This window comes from Spea bombifrons, chromosome 13, assembly GCF_027358695.1.
Source record: "Spea bombifrons isolate aSpeBom1 chromosome 13, aSpeBom1.2.pri, whole genome shotgun sequence".
In the NCBI taxonomy this organism is placed as follows: Eukaryota; Metazoa; Chordata; class Amphibia; order Anura; family Pelobatidae; genus Spea; species Spea bombifrons.
Genome location: NC_071099.1, coordinates 11,690,869 through 11,714,261, shown reverse-complemented (window position 1 = coordinate 11,714,261; position 23,393 = coordinate 11,690,869). Strand labels below are relative to the sequence as shown.

At 42.5% G+C, this 23,393-nt stretch overlaps 1 protein-coding gene across 2 annotated transcripts in view; it reads left to right on the top strand.

Annotated features, from left to right (window-relative positions):
* The first annotated feature begins 13,980 nt into the window (after positions 1–13,980).
* The window catches only part of GNAS (GNAS complex locus), a 33,744-nt gene continuing 24,331 nt past the window's right edge, over positions 13,981–23,393 (top strand). The window contains exon 1 of one of the 2 annotated variants that reach the window (XM_053453177.1): positions 13,981–14,328. In XM_053453177.1, coding sequence (XP_053309152.1) covers positions 14,079–14,328 — 250 coding nt within the window. In that variant the 5' untranslated portion in view covers positions 13,981–14,078. The remainder of the gene's footprint in view (positions 14,329–23,393) is intronic. The other variant, XM_053453178.1, reaches the window with a different exon arrangement.

Here is a 23,393-nt window from a genome sequence, read left to right as displayed (position 1 = left end):
AAAAGCTGTAACTAAACAGTGCCAAATTCTGCTGTAACTGGGACCTGGGTTTCAGTAAATATGCTTTTCTTAGTAGGAAAAACTACTCATATCCTGGGGTATGACAGAGACATCTGCTCTTATACACTAAACTGGCCAAAAGTAATAAAATAGATTTCATCCAATCGAATCTTCGTCATTCATCAGACAATTTGAGTGTAATTCTGTCCTTACAAATGGAACATCAGACAATTATTAAGTCTTTTAAGATTGCTACATTAGCCAAACTGAAAAAAAATACTAATGTAACATTATTATTGCCATTTTAAATTGGTTATGAAAAAGGAAATTAATTAACAGTTCCTATTCCAACGGTTATAAGCTCCTCACTCCTACTCACATATCTTATTAATATCATCCACTCCGCTCTGTCCATAACCAGGCAGCTGGAGCCTGAAGACATCTGGCAGCATCAGGGTGGGATGTGAAGATTCATATTCCTAAAAAAATGAGAAATATGCCAAGATTTTTGTTATAAACACAATGCAGGAAAAAAAGAAAACAAAAAATGTCGCTAGGTTATTTTAAAAATCATATATATACACGGTTTGTGCATTTTTTTTTACAATCAGGGCAAAGTAAAGGAATGGTTACATATTAGAGTTGTGCATTTTAACAAAATTTGACAATTTCGTTAATTTGGATGAATGTCCGAAAACATTGAGAGCTCGGAATTTTTGTTTGTATTTTATTACACTCACGCACTCTTTCACTCTCTTTCAATGTCTCCCTACCTTTTTAATCGACCACTTTCGTGTCTCCCTTGCCTCTATTTGATCTTCTGTCTTTGTCTGCTCCTCATTGATATCCAGATACTTCTATGCAAGAACGGAGAAACGAGGGAGAGGCTGCCCTGCAGTGAGCGCCGTGTGTCCACCCTAAAGCGGAAGTAATCCAAGAGGCCAGAATGGATCCATCGCAGATGGATTTTCGGACGAAAAGTTTTTGCAACTTTCTTCCTCTGGGAATTTGTCTGCATTATTCTGGCCTCTTGGAGTTCTCCCGCAAAGGGGCGGAGCCACAGGGGACAGCTTATCCCCCATTCCTCCAATCGAGGGAGAGAGTATGCACGGAGGCTCCACCCTTTTCCGGAAGCACCAGGATAACGGAGCTGATACCGGGGAGAGGCGAATAAAGAAAAAAGACAGAACAAGAAGCAAGAAAAGAAGCTGAGCTGCGGAAAAGGAGTTAGCGACACGGATGCGGACAGAGGGAGACATTAAGAGAGTGTGAGAGAGTGAATGAGAGTGTGAGAGCATGAGTGTGTGCGTGAGAGAGAAGTAGCGTGAGTGACAACGAATTTTGTTTCCGAATTCCATCCAAACAGAAAGGGCAGGAAGCGAAATTCCTCGTATGACAATGAACGGACCAAAAGCAAAATTAAAAATGTGTCTGAATCATTTTTGGTTTACAAGTATATAGTATTCTTGTGATAGATAATGTATTCACGGGGATCGAGGAAATCGCCTCCAATGGCAGAACATCACATCGCAGGTAACACGAGGTTCTCCAGGTGATGCATTACAGTCAGGTGTGTTATAATCACTCCAGTGCTGACAGCATCTTGTGCTATTGATCGCTTGCTATCAGGAAACAATGTATCCATTACAGGAAAAGTAGATACAATACCTCAGGTACTTGGTTAATTTACAGATGAAGCTGACTACGGAGGAAAAAATATCACTTAAAGGCTGCCTTTTCAAAGCTTTTCTTCTTTACATTTTTGGGATTATGGCCGCTGTATGCTGAGCCAGACCATAATACTAAATAAGATTCATTTAGCTATTTGTGACAACGTGGCATACTTTCCAATCAAAAAAACAGTGTATACATGTATAAAAAAAGACACAATCTCAGCCCTTAATAGCACTATTTCTTTTTTGTTTCTGAAATGATTATTAGGGACTATGCCAAAAAATGTAATATAAAATTATAAAGATTTAAAAACTATTGATGCTTTGCACTAGCTATATATCCCAAAAAAAGATATATGGAAAACATATACACTTGGAAAACAAGGACATTTCTGGCTGTAACATAATAGCAAAAGGGCTTTCTAACCATCAATTAGCCTTTTAAATTTAAACTTGGATCAGCGAACAAAACGTACCATTGGAACCCAGGAGTGATGGGAGTGATAAAGGGCCATTGGAACCCAGGAGTGATGGGAGTGATAAAGGGCCATTGGAACACAGCAGTGATGGGAGTGATAAAGGGTCATTGGAACACAGCAGTGATGGGAGTGATAAAGGGCCATTGGAACACAGCAGTGATGGGAGTGATAAAGGGCCTCTGTACACCTATGAAGAGATTCCATAAAAAATCAGCCGTTTCCACCCACAACAGTCATTTATAACATTAACCCCGTCTGCTCTGGATTTCTGATCCATTTCATGTTATTTTAACGGACAAAATTTGCTTTTTCTTCTAAAAACAAGGACATTTGTAAGTGACCCTAAACTTTTGAATGGTAGTGAACGTACCTGTCACTTCCACTCTACATTTTAATTTAAGAACATTAAAAAAAAAATCTTAAATTACTAAAAGTGTAATCGAGCTACATTACAATTCTGTAATCACGATTCTGAATATTGACGGCCATCTTTATTTATGGGACACACTTTACCTTAGGGCATTAAAAGTCTGCATTACTGCGCCTGTTTGTAGGAAAACACATTGAATTGTTAATATAGATATTATTTCCTTATAGAAATTATTGCATTGGAAAATCCTGTAAGTGACTGTATCCCTCTTCTGGCTCCAGATGTCTGTATAGCTGTAATAACAGATCTCAGATAAATGTTAATCAGCAGAAAAGACTTCTAACGATCAGAAAGCATCGGCTTCTTCTGATGTAATTGACAAGCTACAAGATACAGCATATTTTAAAATGGAAAGCAAACTTAAGTCTCCCATCACCGGAGGATGGCGGAGATGACGGGTGGGCTAATGAGAACATTTATTGCCGAATACACAGAGTATGCGTCCGCTCCCCCCCCAGGGGTAAATGTAAAGAGGGGATGATCTGCCAGAAACTTCCTATAATTGATGACACAGCATTGTGTTATTATTTGAAACATCGCATGATGTCATAAAAAATAAAACATATTTTATATATATATATATATATATATATATATACAATCAACAGTCAATGGTCAGAAATCACTGGGGATTACTAGGTATACACACTAGAAGAAGTTTTATACTTATCAGTTTTTAGTGTTCTAGCAAAGGATGGAAATTTCCAGTATTCCAGGAAAACTGTTATAAACATTGGGGTGGACTGGCGCCCGGCGCCCACCAGCTGATGAGCCAGCTTTGGTTACGTCAAGGTAAGCCAGGCTTACTGTAAAAAAATAAGAACATAAAGAAGTTAAAAGATATTTATTTATTGGAAACACTGGAAACACAACCCCCCCCCCCCAAATGTCACAAGACCCCCTACAAACATTTCCAGATGTCCCCCAGGCCAGAAAATGTTTAAGAATAGATGCTCATCAATGTGAGATGTAGAAAGGGAACGGAGATAATATGTCAGACCATGATATACCCCCTCTGTAAGCCACACTAGCCATGTATCCTCTCTCTCACCTACCCAAGCTATACACCCCCTATGGATGTCACATACACCTTACACTAGCCATATACCCCTCTGTATATCACATTCACCCTCCCCAAGTTATTTACCCCCTATGGATGTCACATATACACCTTACTTTACCCCCTCTGTAAGCCACATGCCCAATACCCCAGGCATACACCACCTGTATATATGTCATATGCTACCACCTACACTAATCATGTACCCTGTCTCTCACCTTCTCAAGCTATATACCCACTATGGATGTCACATACACCTCTGTATATGACATCACCCCTCCCCTGCTTTATATCCCCCTCTGAATGTCACAGACACCCCATCCCACCCATATACCCCTCTGTATATCACATCCCCCTTCCCTAAGCTATATATGTCTCACATCCCGCACTCTAGTGATATAATCTTCTATATGTCACATACCAGGTTCTAACTATATACCCCTTCTTTAGCCTGTGCCATATCCTCACACGCAGTGACTTCGCCGAGGGGGTGGGCGGGACAGGTCACGCGCCTGCGGATCTTGTTCCATGAACCAGAGTTTCCCGCTTCCCAGGCTGTGCGCGAGGGAAAGCTCCCGGCATGCTCTGCGGGCGACCGACCCTCACGGCTACCCGTAAACCAATGGGTGAGGCTTTGATCTTCATAGTGAGGTGTTAATGGTATGTGTGAGGTGATGGGGAAGGAGGGCATTATATTTTTTAATGCGGGGTATTTGAGGGTTATTTTTGAGATATGTTGATTTTTGAGAAAAGTGGGCATTATGTGTGTGGGGTAGATAACAGAGTGGGCATTATGTGTGTGGGGTAGATAACAGAGTGGTCATTATGTGTGTGGGGTTAGATATCAGTGGGCATTATGTGTGTGGGGTAGATAACAGAGTGGACATTATGTGTGTGGGGTAGATAACAGAGTGGGCATTATATGTGTGGGGTAGATAACAGAGTGGGCACTATGTGTGTGGGGTAGATAACAGAGTGGACATTATGTGTGTGTGGGGTACAGGGCCGGCCCTATAATGGGGCCGCCTGGGGCGTTTTAAACTTCGCCCCAGGCGGCGTTAAGTCTTCGGCCGGCCCTGGTGGGGTAGATAACAGAGTGGGCATTCTGCGTGTGGGGTCTATAATAATCGCTGATCGAGGATTCACTTTCTGTTGCTTTTTTGTCTCTTTTGAGCGCAATTTCTTGTTTTCTGTTTCTCCAGATGTTAGAAGATTATGGAAACGTAACACAGATATCAGTCATTTGGCTTTCATCGAACTGATTTTACTTTTGTTTCCCGAAGCACCAGATTAAGCCCTTTTTGTGAGTACAATGAGCCATTTTACCCCAACTGGACCCCACCATTGGATAGATGGCACCACCAGTACGTCACAACCAGTATGTGTATAGTGCTTCCTGTGGAATTGTTTTAAAAAAAAACATACAAAATAATAAAGTAAGTGAAACACATAATTTACAGACGCTAACAAATATTCAACTGTCTCTTTAAAATAATCAGATCGTCTCTTCTGTGCTGTTGCTAGCATTTAAATTAGAACCTGCTCTAATATATAATAACTTTGAAGTAAAGGGAGAGAGAGGTTATTCATTGTGCTCAAATATTTTTTTGTATCTAAATTCAGGTGCATCCTTGTTTGAAAAGCTCCCGCCCCAGTGCGTGAAGGGGTTAACCTCATGGACAGGAGATTGACTGGAGAGTCCATAATGACCCACTTGAGACCTCTTGAAGAAATGAGAGAATGGCTCTTGAGTGTCCATAATATTAGTGGTGGATTGTTGCTGTCCCTGCATTTTCCCCTTACTGTCTACGACAAGCACATTGTATCTGAATGTATAATGTCTGGGGACTCACTAAGAGGTCTGTAAACTAACTCTAAAGATTAGTGATCCTGAGCGAGTCCCAAAGGCCTCTTCTCGGGAGCTGCTGATGGATTGCTGAGTACCCTGGAGAGTACCGGGGTCTTTAGACAGAAGCGCTCATTGAGGCACTTGCCACTGAACGCGGCAAAATGCTACGCCATGTACGTTTCGGGTATGCCTGCATTTAGAAGTAGTGGCCCTACTGAAGATAGTTCAGTTGTTTCAAGCTGCCTGTCCACCATATGTATCGCTATCACTCGACGAAAGATGGAATTGTTAAAGAAACAGCCAAGGTAGTTACAATCACTTCTGTATTTATTATGGAAGTATCCGCACAGAATATTACATAATATTCTACATAGTTATAAAACTGTATGGGAATTACATATTACCTTCTCAGGATGATTGCGAATTGATTTTAAATCCACCAACTAAACCCAATTCATTTTCTGTTATGTCTAAACGACAACGATGGGAAAGTCTGAGTCTAACCACCGAACATTAGGTACAAAGAGTGTCTGTATACATGCTTAAAACGAACAGAATTGCTGTTTGTTATTTACTAATGAATTCATCTTTTCCCCATCAAATAGCACAGGGAGATGCTTGCGTTTTTGCTGGAGGAGAGAAGAGTTCTGCAAATATTTTTCCTTTGCTTGAAATACGAAAATATGATGTCCTGATACGACTGCAGACGTACATCTATCACAACGTGTAAAGGAACCTGAATAAACGTGGGCCTTGTCGATGTTATCAGTAACCCTGGTGAGGATGCACTGTGTTAAAGTCTTTAAATTTTCACCTTTTAATTGGCCATCGTAAAGATTCTGTGTAGCAAATGTATTAACCAAACGGCTCTAACACCAATCCTCATGGAAATCTTGACTTATTATTTAAGGATTCACTTCATTGAGTCACCTGCATTCAAGCAGGTATAGAGCTGATTTGGTGGATCAGCAGAAGTGCTATATTGGAGGATCGGCAGTCTAAATATGATTATGATATCATTTTTTTCTAAAAACAACTATTCTTATACTCACGCAAATATGTTACTATATGATAAAGACATTGCAAAAAAATTTTTAGAAGGTGGAAATATTTTACTGTAAGTAAAAATGTTTAAACAACATAAATGCGGTTATTTTTCTGATGTTTTGACTTTGTTGGTAAACTTAATTTTCTAATAACCATAAAACTGTCAAAAGGACTGCAAATCTTTCACTTATTGCTTGAATTACATAACCCTATGGTTTTGAAATGTATTATTCCTCCTTTACTCCACCACTTCTTACAGTCTTAAGGCCAGGGCTGTCCTGCTGCGTACAATAATGTAATCCGATACATTTCCAATACCTTTTTATAGGGTGAAGAGATGCAGAGATGGGAACTCCGACAATTCGTAAAAGAAAACAACATCAGTGAGTTATGGTATTCTGGGTATTCTGAAATCTGACGTCCATATTAATCTAAATCTATTTCACTACAATTTAGGTTGGAAGGGGAAAAATAATGGTAGTGTGTGTTGCCTTTATTTTCAGCTCCTGGAATGTGTAATAACAGCGCCCTCTAGTGGATAAAGCTAAGCATCTACTTTGTGTTTGTATTTGTTACAGGAAATTGATAATACTCCCTCCGTCCATTTACGACACAGAAGCCATGCCGTCCCCTCCTTCACACATCACGCAACAACCATAAAACCCACAAAGTCACTTTGCTCAATCTAATGCAGCATTCTCTGTCACCTAAGGACATCGTTCCTATAGCAGTCCAGACCAGATCCAGACCTAAGAACTTTCTCAACGAGCTGGCCCTGAGACTCTGGAAATATTAACTCTTTAATAGCCCATAATGAAAGTTCTACACGGTGACACGCCAAATTTGTTAACCAAATACCGGTTTTCTTTGACTTGTCATTATTTAAAAACACACTTTTTTGACTTACTTGTATTCAAAATATGAATATCAGCCGTAGCATACTGGTAGCATAAGCACCAATTAGGAGTCTTATATATATGATCACAGCGGACTAGAGGAAAGAGTCAGTCCCAGGCTGTGTGACCCTGAGAATCTGCCCCTTCACCCTGACAATGGAACAAAAACCCCGAGACATGGTGGAAAACCCTAAGAATTCCCAGGCATGACCTCATCTTCAGTGTTTGTATCTTTATTTAGGTTCCTATATTTTACACTTGTTACGTTTTTCTCGTGTGCAGTTTTGGATACTTTCCAATCATGGGTTCCATAAAATGTTACTCCTTTAAGTATTTGTATCCATTTTTTTATTTTATAAAAAAGGTCACTTGCTTGCGTAGGGATGTTTGAGTCTTGTAACCACAGCACCATGGGTGTGTGGCAGCGTCTCCCCTCACTGACATTATTTTCCAGGCAGCAAGCAGTTGTTGGCCTCTTTCACTATCTGTAACATGAATTATACTGATAAAACATGCACAGATTAACTAAGCTTTAACACACAGAGTAAATACGCTTAATCAGCTCGCCAAGTTCCTCTGTGATCCTGTAACACAGTGTCTACTTTTCCATCCGAGCCTTTGCAGGTGAGAAAGTAGACCCCCCCAACCACCTCCCGAAAGAGATTCTATTAGAAAAACTTCAGATTTGGAATTAAAATTTAAACGTTGCTTCTTGGAGAAGTTTCTTGTTGCTGGCATATGATACTATCAGAGGACCATAATTCAAAGGGCAAATTCACAAACGAACTCTATTAAGAATAAAAGGCCTCTGCTTTCTAAAAGATTGATGAGACTTCAGCACTCATGTGTATATGGCTTTATGTCTTTACAGGCAATAGGCTTACAAGTGTGAATTACTCCTGTGTAACCCAGGCGCGTGCATTGCATTATGGGTTTAAAAGAGGTGCATTGTGGGACACTTACTTTTATAAGTAGCCAGCGAAGAATGGATAAAACTTCCATTAAATTATAATCATTGCCTCTTTAAAATGTGAAACACCGCAGTGTTCCACAATGTGACACTTTTTGTGTAAGCTTCTGATATAACGGATTCTAACTAGGAATGTGTTTGTTCTTATGTTATTGCATAGCACATACATTTATCTATACAAAGACATTTAAGTGATACCCATGGACCACTAGTTTACTTTGTGTCTATGCAGATATGGCCACCAAGGTCCACCGCAGCCTTATAGGTCAGTCTGCCGATACATATTAGATCACAGAGCGACCGATGTTGGCTGTAGAGGGCAAGAAAGAAAGAAGGAACGTAAGCATGTCTGTGGACCATTCCTTATGGTAATTATTTCTAGCATATGACATCGAACGGTTAATATTTCTAGCATATGACATTCATTTTCTTATCGCTGCTCAATGCTTCATCTAATGAATAAATTACCTTTCAGTAAATAAGCCCTTTAAAGCATCCCCTCAAGTAAAGAGGCTGTCAGAAAAAATGTAAAGAATCAAAAAACACGAGTGCTATAAAAAATCTGAGACACTGTTCACATTCACCCATTCAGTGCCGGAGGGGGGATGTTCTGAAGAGGGAAGTACACTTCTTCTGGATTCATAAACATGCCGTTTAATATAAGGCATCATATGAGGATAAAGGGTGGAGGTATTTAATCTTTAATGTAAGCACCCAAAGTTTCATCTTAACATAGTGTATGTAACCTCAATAACAAGTCATGAGTTTGCCAAATGAGCCAATGGATAGTCTCACTTCAATCAGAATCCCAGGAAAAAGAAATCACATCAAACGCCGGAGATTGAAATTTGTTACAAGGGGCGGTTCCTGGAATACATATTCTGAGAAATTAGAAATCTCTCACCCCCCTCTTTTGAACAGTTATCACAAGAGCTATAATAGCCAGCCAGTTTGTACATAATCCTGCAGCGGATGTTTAATCTATCAAACATCTGCTTCACTTTCCAAATATATCCTAGAGGAGTATGATTTGACAGCAGGTAGCATTGGTGGAACTATCCAGTCCGCCATATTCTTTTTTTGTCAAAGTGAGCTTTAGGAGGATGAAGGGTCTGCACCAAGGTTTCACTGGCTGAATAGTTTGAAATTTTCACAAATTGAGTGGAAATGGTGAGATTTAATCAGAGATTTGTGCATAGGGACCGCAAGGTACATTTATACCAATCAAGGCATTTCTAATTCACTCCACTCTTTAAGGGTTAATCCCTGGAATCAAGGGTTATGGCCAGTAGTCAACATCAATAACTGTGACCTTCCTCTGATTATTTTAAACATCCTGCAACATACTACGTTCGCCAGTTGCTTACTCAGATCCACTGCTATATCGCAAACATCTTTGCTACCCAGACAAACGGCTTTCTAATAAGCATGTTTGTTTCAGTTGGGTTTTCTCAGTATATGGTGAGTTTGGACATTTTATCTCACCAACATAACCGTGTGTTAGATCAGTGCAGAATGCCGGTATGTAGGAAGAAGGCTGTTGTATAGCGGATTTGGCTCCTCCGTAGGAAGAGGCTGCTCCTTGGTGCATATGGCTCCTCCGTAGGAAGAGGCTGCTCTATAGCGGATATGTCTGCTCCGTAGTGGATATGTCTCCTCCATACGATGAGGCTGCTCTGTAGCGAATATGTCTGCTCTGTAGGACAAGGCTGCTCTGTAGCGGATATGTCTGCTCTCTAGGAAGAGGCTGCTCTATAGCGGATATGTCTCCTCCATACGAAGAGGCTGCTCTGTAGTAGATATGTCTGCTCTGTAGCGGATATGTCTGCTCTGTAGGACGAGGCTGCTCTGTAGTGAATATGTCTGCTCTGTAGGACGAGGCTGCTCTGTAGTGAATATGTCTGCTCTGTAGGACGAGGCTGCTCTGTAGCGGATATGTCTGCTCTGTAGTGAATATGTCTGCTCTGTAGCGGATATGTCTGCTCTGTAGTGAATATGTCTGCTCTGTAGCGGATATGTCTGCTCTGTAGTGAATATGTCTGCTCTGTAGGACGAGGCTGCTCTGTAGCGGATATGTCTGCTCTGTAGTGGATATGTCTGCTCCGTAGGACGAGGCTGCTCTGTAGTGGATATGTCTGCTCTGTAGTGAATATGTCTGCTCTGTAGTGGATATGTCTGCTCTGTAGGACGAGGCTGCTCTGTAGTGAATATGTCTGCTCTGTAGGACGAGGCTGCTCTGTAGCGGATATGTCTGCTCTGTAGTGGATATGTCTGCTCTGTAGGACGAGGCTGCTCTGTAGTGGATATGTCTGCTCTGTAGGACGAGGCTGCTCTGTAGTGAATATGTCTGCTCTGTAGTGGATGTGTTTGCTCCATAGGAAGAAGATGCTCTATAGTGAATGTGACTGCCTGATAGAAAGAGACTGGATTGTAATGAATATCTCTGCTCCATATAAAGAAGGGGCTCCGTAGTGAATATGGAGAGCTGGCTCTGTACCCATCCTGTTTGTTGAATACTAAAGGATATTTTTGACTGTTGGTAAAAATGTTTACTTTATTTTTTTAGCGTTTAAGTTGGTTTTATGGTGCGCAGCTCCATGTCTGCATCGTCACGTTTCCGTTGGCTGCGTGTTGCACAGTATAGGACTGTCTCTCCATGATTTTGTTTTTAACCGTTTGTGCGCTGGGGCTCTATGGAGGCAATAACGCACACGGCTGGAGTTTCTTTTTTACGTTCTCAGCCGCAGGGAGTTAAAAGATGGAGCCGCTGGTAAAACTTTAACTTATTAATCATAATATGCAAACAAGCTTCTATTTTAGGAGCATTTTAAGATAAGCTAGTTCTTCATTGTGACTCAACCTCAACTGCCATAATAAAACGAACCAGAAGAATTTAAATGGCTGTGACTGGCTTGTGAGCCTGTGTATTCCTCAATCTGAACTTTCCTCTTTTTCCTCCCCACTGATATTTCCCCCCCTTATGTTTTCTGGTTCCGACGCAGATGATTTTCTTAGGATTGCACGAGAACATTTAACAGCGTTAAATATTATAGAGAATTACCTTATAACTATAAGAAAAAACAAGATGTGCTCTAATAACCGAAAAATAAAAACCTAAGGCTGGAATGTTCAGGAGTAAAGAAAGAAAATGTTTCGTAGTATCTGTTAGAGAAATATTTTCCTGGTAAAAGACATCTTTAGTAAGAAAAATCCTCGAGATAAAGTAATATCTGGAAAATCGACACCAACTACAGGATTGTCAGGTTAAAAAAAACCAGCCCCTCTCCGTGGCTTCCGCTGCTCAATGCAGCCAATCACAATGGAGGAAGACGGTGCGATTGAAATCAGCGGGAGGGCCAAAAGCGCATGGTGGGGGGTCTTGTTAGACCCCCAGGAAAACTTGTGCAGGTGAGGGGTGGAAGAGGGTGTCTTGCACAGTTCTGAGCATGGGAAAAGGGGTTGTTGGGTAGGGAAACTTGCCAGATGTATAAAGAGGATACTAAGGAATCCTCCTGTGCGTTTGGATGAACAATTAGGTAATGGTAAAGGTACGATACGGTTTGATTGTCTGCAGTTACGTTATGTATGCCAAGTGATCGCGGTGAACATTTTCTTTAGTGAAGCAGTGGAACTGCGTGTCGAATGGATCACTCGTTTGGTCTGTATGGAATAGTGACCCCCGGTCTATGCACCTGGATCGCTTTTTACGCATAACCTCCTTAGTTTCAGGTTGTGAATATAATATGTTATCCGTGCTACTTACCAACATACATGTGTCATTTAGGGCACTGTGTCATTTTCTAGCATTGCGCACCATTTGTACCCCCAAAAGGGGGGCTTGCCGTGTGTACATTGTTGAAATGGTGCTGCGTTCTTACCAGCGATTGCTATGACACATTAAAGTACATATCCCGGTGTTGTGAAGTGGGTTTCCCGGACTCCCATTATAAACAAACCGCGCATTCAGCCAGCACGTTTCTTATTGCATGCTGGCCCCCGACAGGCCATTCAGCGCATGACAAAGGCTTCTGTGTAACGTCCGGGCGTATAACGCCTCATCTAGTGCTACAGTATTCCATGGAAGTTATCAGCAGCCAGAGCGACTAGCCAGCCCAAGATTAATAAATAAATAATTAGGACGTATATATATATAATATATGGCTTCAATTTGGGGGTGCCCCCTATCGAGTGACTGTTTTAGAAAAGGCAAGTATGGATGTTTGGAATAATATGGAGTGTGCGTGCGGCTATAACTTGTATCAGGTGATATTACTGATACTGTTACTTTATTAAAAGGGGGTCTTCGTATCGCCCGCAGTCTGCTTTGGGGCGATGTATCCAGATTTACGGAGTGGAAGAGTGACGTGCGAGCCGTGATACTTGTATATCTGTTCTGTAATATAGTTACAAATGGATCTACTCTATACATTATTTGTGGGTACCCTCAATGCACATGAGTGACAGCGTCATAGTGAAAATAGCCGAATTAATATATTATACTCTTTCCCGAAACAAAGTAATAGCTGCTTTTTAAATTTATGTTATGTTTTTGTTATTGGGGGGGGGGGTTATGCAATTTGTATCCACAACTAGGATACTGTCCTAACGTCTCTATTTATTAAATAGGATATGGGGGGTTAAAAAATACCCAAAATGGAAAAAAACAATACCAAGATATGTCCTTGTATTGCTTGGTGTGTTAGAAATGTTGCGTTAATATGTTATATATAAAGTGGAAGAAAAGCTGTGTGGCCAATAGGAGCCAAGTAAAGCAGGGATTTAGCCTGTTATTGGCTGACTGTGATCCTGCTGGTCGGTCCCGACCTCGCTGGGACTACATTGTGTGACCTTTCTTCCAGCTCCAAGTCCTATTGAGATGGGCCATGTTTGCTAAGTTTGTGTACGTTCACAGTAAATAGAAGCGGTATCGCCGGGGGCTCGGGTGTCATTTAAATGAAGCCCCTGTGTTTGCTGGTTCAGAGGCCACCTGGAGCTCTGCAGGGACCTGTCTTTCTAAACATTACGGTAAACAGGGTGATCTCCAATCACGTGACTCCGAAGCGTATGTTTCTCCTCTAAAACAAATTAAGAGAGAGAGGGAGAGAGAGAAGGAGAGAGAGCGAGTGCTAGGGGAGCTCAAGAGTAACTTTCCAGCTGGGAGAGGACGAGGGACGCGGACAAACTACAGGTTATTAAAGCTGTTTACGGAGCTGGTCGTACGCAGCATGTATGCTAGTCAGGCAGACCAGTATAGGACCGTATATACTGTTCAGAGTAAAGTATAGAGTTGTTTACGAAGTGGATAGGTTATTATATATACCTGCAAGCACGGCAAAGCTCTGCAAAGGCTCTAGAGTAGAGAGGGGTGAGCCCAGTATACGAGGGGTGAGCCCAGTATACGACTTTATTAGCACAGTATAGATCTCTGTGAGGAGGGGAGGGCAGTATAGAGGGGGGATCAATATACTGAAGTGTATAGGGTCGTTTGAGCGCAGTACACAGCTCTGTATAAGGAGATAAGCACGTTATAGAGCTGTTTTTAGTCCAGAAGAGAGACAGGCGTGTGTGTTTCAGCCGGCGGAGGTCTGTACGGTGATCTCTGGGGGGCACCCAGCTCCTAAGGATTATGGTGATCTAATCTCCTCCCTGCATCGAGTCCCGAGCCAGTACCACCATGGGGATGTGTTACAGTCTCAGGCCCCGGCTGATAGGCGACCACAACTCGCTAACCTACACGGCCACCAACTGCCCCCCTGGGACTGGGGCTGGCGAAGATCTGGGCGCTTTGGACCCGTCTGACCCCAGGGTGCGGGCCGAAATAAAAGCCAGGATGAAAGCGGATATAAAAAGGAGCAGAAGTATCGACAAAACCCTAAAGGCAGAGAAACGGGAATACAAACAGATCCACAGGCTGCTGCTTCTAGGTAGGTCCATCTCAGATGTAAGCTCTTCGGCCGGCAGAAAGAGGAGCGAAAGGCTGTAACTCTGCAAACTGCATATATCTTGCCAAAACTTGTCTGTGGTTTATACCCAATTTCCAATATTTTATTGCCCCGTAATTCAGTTGCAAACATAGTATGTGATAAGAGATACGAGCCAGTTGGCGCTCCCTGTCTGTCATGCCTGCTGGGTTATAAAAACTGTCCATGTGGAGTACCTACCATGTATCCACCACTCCTGGCACCAACTGTTGCTATCTCACTGTATTATTAAGCCTTTTATTTCTCCTTGTATCGTAGAAATCCATTTTCGTTCCTCTGCATCGCTGTCACTGCTAGCTGCTTGGCTGATAACAGATCAGTTACCGAGTGTCATTTCAGTCGCCGCAACTAGTATTTCTGAGGGTTCTGTCTGCTTAACAGCGCAAAATCCATGAACCTGCGCAGACCTGTGTACAGAAGGAAAGGGCCCTGGTTGCTTTCCAATAGGAAATCTTGGATCCCAGATAATGGAATCTAGCCGATAATATATAATGCATATGTAATATATATATATATATATATATACATATATATATATATATATATATATATATATATATACAGCATATCTGCCCCTTTAATGTCTCTAAAACTGGAAATCAGATATATCGCCTGTCTCGCGCCCTGCCCTGAGAATTTTAACCCGCGGAATCGCCAACCGCATTGGAGATTTTCACAAACTTGGTCTCCTTGGCTCGTGTTAACTTTGCGGACATCAGTCTGTATTGCGTCTGATTACAATAAATGGATCCTCGTTACTAACGCATTTCATTGGAACAACCAGAATTAATTATTACGGACCCCCAATAACTGCATGCGTCGTAAGCAGCAATTGTTGTGACTACTCGGCAATAATGTACTGAGATGTTGAACCTGTTGCCTTCCTTACCTCCTGGCTTTTCTTTGTTTCCCATTGTTTTTAATAATACGTCACATTTATTTACGGCCTATGTGTTAAGTACATACGTACCCCCAACCGTTAAAGGACCGTAATGTTTCACCTACGTTCTCGCTGATGTGCTCTGGCATTTTCAGGTGCATCCTTTTATGTACGCAGTATATCATAAACAGCACGTCAGACATATCATAACTCAGTCGGTTCCCTATATACGACGACACAAAGTATGTGCAATGAAAAAAAATACACATGCAGTGTAAAAATGGAGAGGGTGGTATTTAAATGGAACAGCCTCCCAGCAGAAGTGGTAGAGGGTAATAGAGCGAGGGGATTTAACATGCATGGGATAGGCATACGGCTCCTGAATCTAAGACGAGACCAACAACTGATTAAGGTTTGAGTCTTTACAGCAGGCGAAACGGGCTTTCCTGCGCTTTCCTCCTAAGGACAGGGCAGATGGTCCCTGCAGAAACCTGAGATCATGTAACTTTATGTGTTTTATTAGATCCGTTCCTTTACGTTATCCCCCCGACATCAGCGAAGCTTCTTTCTTAAATATTATTTAGACGCCTTTAGCATTATCCCGTGGATCATGATACGGCGTGTGTAACCCAGGACATGTGCCCGTCATTCCCTCAGGATATACATATTTCTACTTTCAAACTATCTGCTGTTCAGATATATCGTTGTCTCCAAGGTTTTGGTTGAAGGCAGATTGTCCGATCGCGCATGCCCTAAATCGGGCAACGTCCTGCGAGAATCACGATCCGCAGCTCAGCAGGCCGTTTTTTTTTTTTCTTTTTTTGAATAGGTTTTATTGATAAAAAACCAAAACACCAAGACTGTTTTCTGCATCTACGGCAACAAAGACTTTCGAGTTGTCTGCACGCTTTGCGTCGTCGAGCGACAACACGGTAGCATTTACTGTTATAAAATGATTGAGGGATTTGGGCATTTAGAAGTAATATTGATCGTGTTCCCGGTGCTATCATTGGAGAGGAGAATCTTCCGTGAGCGTCGGCTCCGCCAGAGACATAGTGACAGCCAAGCGACGGCCGCGTCTCTCTAACTAGAGACCTCATCTACCGTGTTAAATTCCCCAAGGACATACACCTTTCCTTACAAATGTTCGTGGTGTGGGCTGACCCGTTCATATTTACGGTGATGTCACCCGGGGATATTTGGACAGTCTCAAGTGACATCATGCGTTAAATATTAACAGACCTAGTTTGTCTGCAGGAGTTTGGAGAACAGAGTGAAAGTGTTCCCCGCGTGCGGCGCTCCTGTACTTAACGTAAGGATACGACGCAAAGTACGTATATCTGTGAAATATGGCGCAAGGAACGACTAGTTTGAACGATTTAAAGGTGCTGTTCCACTAAGTCAAAGCACTCGGATGCTAAGCAAACAAACCGTAGCAGGTCCTTCGCTTGATTCTTGCCTTTATTCACTTACAAACTCCGTAATTCCGTTTCTACGGCAACAACTTATTAGCGTCAGCTTTTGTGTCACGTGACTATTAAAAGTTCCTGAACAAAATTATACAATCAGGCAAGATTTTACGTGATGAAATAATTATTTATATATATTTATTATAAATATATATTTATAACTACATAAAATAGTTGATCCTATATAATAAAAATGGATAATCATTTAATTTAATGTTCAGTATTAATCTATTTATTAAAATGTTTATAAAAAAATGGGCTGTGGGTTCTGAAGGTCAGTTCTGGGGCAAACTTGTACATACGGATATGGAAACCAATAAAATATTGCTGAGCTTGCCAATTGTAATCTTTAAAAAAAAAAGATGATTTATAAGATTACTTCAAATCTGATGTGATATTTAATTTGTCTCAACGCAGACAGACATAATAATAACGTTTACAGTCATTTTATATCATTCTGATGTTTTATTTATTAAGAACCTGCAAACTCCACAACAAGCGGGGACCTCCAGAGACCTCTCCACTCATCACATGTATTTTGTAGTTTAATTGCTATAAAGACTCAAACCTTAATCAGTCATCAGTCTCGTCTTAGATTCAGGAGCCGTATGTCTATCCCATACGTGTTTAATCCCCTCGCTGTATTACCCTCTACCACTTCTGCTGGGAGGCTGTTCCACTTATCTACCACCCTTACGTTACATCTAAATCTCCAACCCTCTAGTTTTAGATTGTAAGCTCTTGTTGTAAAGCTGGTTTAAGCGATACACATTACGTAAGGGGCAGTGTCCCGAAGAATTATGATAAACTAATAGATTTTCGGTGACGCTAGTGCACGGCTGGTACTGTTTTGAAGTGCCTGTGGGCTGAGCGGCAGTGCATGGGGTCTACCAGCAGGTGGCGCTGGGAGTCTCAGAGTCCTATTACAGATTCTCTGCGATGTCGAAAATGTGGCCTTGTCTCGATCAGCTAAATTTCTTTTCTTTCCCAGAGCCAGGGGCGTAACTAGACCCCTCAGGGCCCGGGTGCGAGAATCTGTTAAGGGCCCCCCCCCCCCCCAAAAAAAACATGATTTTTACCCAACAATTTTTTTTCAACAAATTCAATTTACATATTGAATCATTTCTGTAAAAAAATCAAAGAAAAAGGGGCGCATGTTCAAAGGGCATAATCAAAGAAAAAGGGGCGCATGTACATAGGGCCCTTTTTGTACATGCGCCCCTTTTTCTTTGAATACATAAATAATCTTTCCACCAAAACAGCCTGACTGTGGCATTTTTGCCACCAAAACAGCCCGCCTGTGGCATCTTTGCCACCAAAACACCCCGCCTGTGGCATCTTTGGCCCCATAACAGCCCGCCTGTGGCATCCTTGGCCCCATAACAGCCCTCCTGTGGCATCTTTGCCACCATAACAGCCCTCCTGTGGCATCTTTGGCCCCATAACAGCCCGCCTGTGGCATCTTTGGCCCCATAACAGCCCGCCTGTGGCATCTTTGCCACCATAACAGCCCTCCTGTGGCATCTTTGCCACCATAACAGCCCTCCTGTGGCATCTTTGCCACCATAACAGCCCGCCTGTGGCATCTTTGGCCCCATAACAGCCCGCCTGTGGCATCTTTGGCCCCATAACAGCCCGCCTGTGGCATCTTTGCCACCATAACAGCCCTCCTGTGGCATCTTTGGCCCCAAAACAGCCCTCCTGTGGCATCTTTGGCCCCAAAACAGCACTCCTGTGGCATCTTTGGCCCCAAAACAGCCCGCCTGTGGCATCTTTGCCACCAAAACAGCCCGCCTGTGGCATCTTTGCCACCAAAACAGTCCGCCTGTGGCATCTTTGGCCCCATAACAGCCCGCCTGTGGCATCTTTGGCCCCATAACAGCCCACCTGTGGCATCTTTGCCACCATAACAGCCCTCCTGTGGCATCTTTGCCACCGTAACAGCCCTCCTGTGGCATCTTTGGCCCCATAACAGCCCGCCTTTGGCATCTTTGGCCCCATAACAGCCCTCCTGTGGCATCTTTGCCACCAAAACAGCCCGTCTGTGGCATCTTTGCCACCAAAACAGCCCGCCTGTGGCATCTTTGGCCCCATAACAGCCCGCCTGTGGCATCTTTGGCCCCATAACAGCCCGCCTGTGGCATCTTTGCCACCATAACAGCCCTCCTGTGGCATCTTTGCCACCATAACAGCCCTCCTGTGGCATCTTTGGCCCCATAACAGCCCGCCTGTGGGATCTTTGGCCCCATAACAGCCCGCCTGTGGCATCTTTGCCACCATAACAGCCCTCCTGTGGCATTTTTGGCCCCAAAACAGCCCTCCTGTGGCATCTTTCCACCAAAACAGCCTGACTGTGGTATCTTTGCCCCCCCTTACACATCCATGCTATCTCTCACACACACACACACACATATATATTAATTCACAAATATTTACTCACTAATTCACAGATAATCCATTCAATCATTCAGATATTCATACATTGATACCCATTAATTCCCTCATTCAGATACTCATTTACATATACTCATTCACAAACATTCATTCACTCACTCCTTCACAGATATTCATTAATTCTCTCACTCAATCTCAAATACTCCTTCATGCAGCCTCCCCTTACCTGAACAACCGAAGATGTAAAAAGTATGTGCCGCTCGGCGCTCGCAGACCAACTTGTTCAGTGCATAGGGGGAAGCAGATGCGCAGCAGGGTCATGTGACGTACGTCACGTACGTCACGTGACTGTTGGATTCCTGCGTCCCCGGCATCCTCGTCTGCCAGTAAGTAGCGGCCCCCCGCGGAATTAATCGTGGGGGTTGCCCGGGCCCCCTAGAGTGGCGGGCCCGGTAGCAGCTGCTGCAGGGTTAAGGGGCAAGTGCCCCTTTTGCCCTGAGTTATAGACGGCCGTAGAGGCCGCATAGGCCCAGTCAGTCCGGTCCTGACTGGGCCTATGCGGCCTCTACGGCCGTCTATAACTCATAGACCTTGGGGCCCCTTGCCGCCGGGGCCCGATTTCGGGCGGCCCCTTGGCTTGGGCCCCCCTGACACCGGGGCCCGGTCGCAGTCGCGACCCCTGCGACCCCGGTAGTTCCGCCACTGCCCAGAGCCCACGGTGGTTAGGACTAAAAAAAATCACTCTCTGCCGTGTAATTCTCATCGTTGCTTTACCTCCCATTACGTTCGGCTGCGATCTCGTCCACCGTGAGATACAATTCCTCGTCATATGTCTTCTTCACAAAGTATATTCATAAACGTCCGCCGAGGGGGGGGGGGTCGCTCGTCGCTCGTTAAAATAACGAGTTAATATGGATTTATTGAAAAATCGGGAAATTGTTATTGGCTCATATTTATAATTCCATTTGTGTCTCCAGACTCACCCGCCTATTCATTCAGGAACCTGATTACCCCTCATTTGGTGTCTTAAAGTGTTTTGAGTTTGAAAAGCATCCTTATCACCATAGCAACCAATGGAATGATCCAATCAGAAGGACCCCAATGCACATTATACCGGTACTCATTTAGGTTTGCTGCCCACAGCCCCTTTGGTAGGATCGGGTGCAGCAACCGGTGGATATGTTAATAAGAGATGTGGGATTTGGGGGGTAGTTCAATAATTTTGGGGAAAACTGAGTCAGGAGAAGGCCGTCTCAGTCCTAGGAGTATTCGTAGCTATTCAGTAAGTCTTAACTCACTGAAAGTGGGAATACCCTCTCAAACTGCCTGTCCGTAACGGGCACCTTCGTCTTCCCCACGTTTATTTTTTATGTCGCGGAATTATTTTAGAAACGTGGTTTATACGGAGCTTCACCTGACTCAACATACAAGAGTCTATTTTATGGACGTGAATTTGGAGCCTGTAAGAGTCTCAATATACTCTGCCTACATCTTTAACCACGACAGCCTGTCCGAGGAGCGAGCGTGGACGCGAGGTGGCATCCGTGGCAGGTTCTGCTTTGATTCTGGAGAGGTTATCAGGTGCTCTGCTTCCGAAATCTCATGTATCCTCAGTGAACTCCGTGACTGGCACTTCCCCAAGGCGGAATCTCAACTGCCGACCAGAGGAGGGCAAATCTTGGGCTATTTCTACTTTTTCCATCCCCTGTTTGCATTGAAGGTCTGTGATTATGTGTGTTGCCAGCTCATCCAGAGAGGATCCTCTGTTTATTCTCAGTCAGTGCTCCCGACACGTGGAAAAGACAGTCTATATTACATACGTTACTTACGCTACGATGAAGGCGAATAACCATATAAGCGCCGGCACCTCATCCGCCTCAGCACCTGCCTGGCTGTGGCAATAGTGCTCATTTTTGGGGCTAAATCAGGTGATTTCTCCAGAGGCCATTTTCTGGGACCACAATAGTCAATAAATAATGGATAGCATTTACAATTATCCTCAGATTTCTTTAAAGTGTGAAGTGAGTGAGCTCATCCGCCAAGAAGATCTCCTTATTTTTATCCTCGGACTGGTAAATACTTGATGGTTTATCTGGTACAACCTTGAATGTTTTAGAGATTTAAAAAAAAAACAATATTTACCCCGGCGGCTGAGATAAGTGAGGAGCGTCCCAGCCCTTCTATAAAAAGCCTTACAGGATAAAAACTGCACCCCTAAGTGATCCCAGAAAGTCAATTGGGGTATTTAGAGGAGGGCAAAAACTTTTCATTCACATCTGGCCTCAGGCCACGCGTGGCGACAGTGGATGGGGGGGGACAGGTAGACCCTAAGTATAGAAGGTCGAGACAAATCTCTGACGGCTGTATTTGGGTCGGAAGAAAGAGTTTGTTTAGAGGTACCTTTCAGAGGTTTTCATCGATACATTTTTTTTTGTTAATGGCTAATATTCCGATAGCCGTTTGTCAAGCGGTAAATTAGAGTCGGAAATATGGCACAAGATCTGGAAGCCAGTGGCGTGCTTGTGCCGGTTATTCCAGCTTTTACCGGCAAGCGATAAATCCGCGAGGAAGAACAATCCGTCTTTGCAGCCTGCGCCCTGTATCATATTCCAGAAATCGTCTCCGCAACCGTAGGGGCCTCTAAAGCGATCTCCATCAGACTTCACTCACATGCCCGGTGTCTAGATTGCAAGCTCCTCCGAGAAGGTATCCTTCTCACCTTTTGTATCTGTAAGTCCAGACTGTTATATGATGCGCTACAGCGCTACAGATTATGATGGCGCTGTATGAAGCAATAAACAATATTATTTATATATATATAAATCATGTGTTAATGCCATATCGTTGGCTAAAGTGACAATGTATAAAAGAAATTAAATAAAAAATCATCTCAATTTTCAGTACTAGTTATCTGCCTAAAAGGAGTGTTTTTAGTAGTGGATCCCGGAGCTTCGTTGATAGGTTACCGCTTTCCTACGGATCGGCTTTTATCCTGTTTGTTAAGATAAAAACCCACGTGATACTTTGTATTTAAAATGCAATTCCCTAGCCTAAAAATATCTTGTGGGTTCCCGAGAGAATCCCAAAGACCCCCTCTCAATTCCTAACCCCTTCTAATCTCAGCCGCGGCTGACTTTGTAAGGTGATTACATAATCATCCTGTGATACACGCTACTCCGAGACTTCTTAAAAATAAAAGTCCAGGCAAATACGTCATCGTTTTGTTATTTCCGTGTTTTATTTGTTTTTGTTTTTTTAGCATTTTGGTTTTATTTGTTTTTATGATTTTTTTTATTATTTATTTATTTTTAACTATATTTTAAAATCAATTTATTGATAATAAATCATTTATTCACAATACTTCTATTTAAATAAATACATATAGTTAATTATAATTATTATTTAACTGTAATTAAAATATTATTATTATTTTCTCCTGATTAAAGTTAAGGTTTTATCTTGTATTATGTAGGTTATAATGGTATATATATATGTATATATATGTGTGTGTATATATATATGTATATATGTGTGTGTGTGTATATATATATATACAGTATATACCGGTATGTATGTATGTATATATATATATATATATATATATATATATATATATATATATATATATATATATATACATACAGAGTAAAATCTATAGCGGTTTTTGGGAGCTGATGCTTCCTTGCTGCCATATGCGTTAGGAGTAGATATGTTTAACCCTTTGGGTGTCAGGGGCAAGTGAGTGGATGTCACCAGCTTGGCACTGAAAGAGTTGTGCATTTTCACATTTAGAGTTATCTTTTTTTATTCTGGCAAATGGTCTTAACCCTTACCCTGCTGCAGGGAGGTGGGCCGCCCAGCATGTCGCTGATTGGTCTGCCTTGTTTTTGCAGTGTCCAGGCAGATGAGGGGTTAAAGTCGAGGAGTGGGGGAGCTATGATCTCAGGTAGAAAGTATTTGGCTTTTCCCTGCAGTTATTAATGCATCAGGCAGAGCTAATTTTAGCTCGTGATTGTAAATAGAAAAGAGTTATTAAGTATCAAACATAGCAACAGAAGCATTTTTAATACTTTGTTTTGGGGCCTTGAGCACAAAAGAAAAACAGTTTTGGTGTGTTTTATAATTATTTCTTACAATTGAGGCTTTTAACCCAGATTTGCTCGCGGCATCAAAGCGGTTTTTGCAGCACAAAGCCCATCGCTGTGTTTCTATGTATTTATTAAGATAATATACATCGCGTGGAGATTAAAGCCAATACATACCTG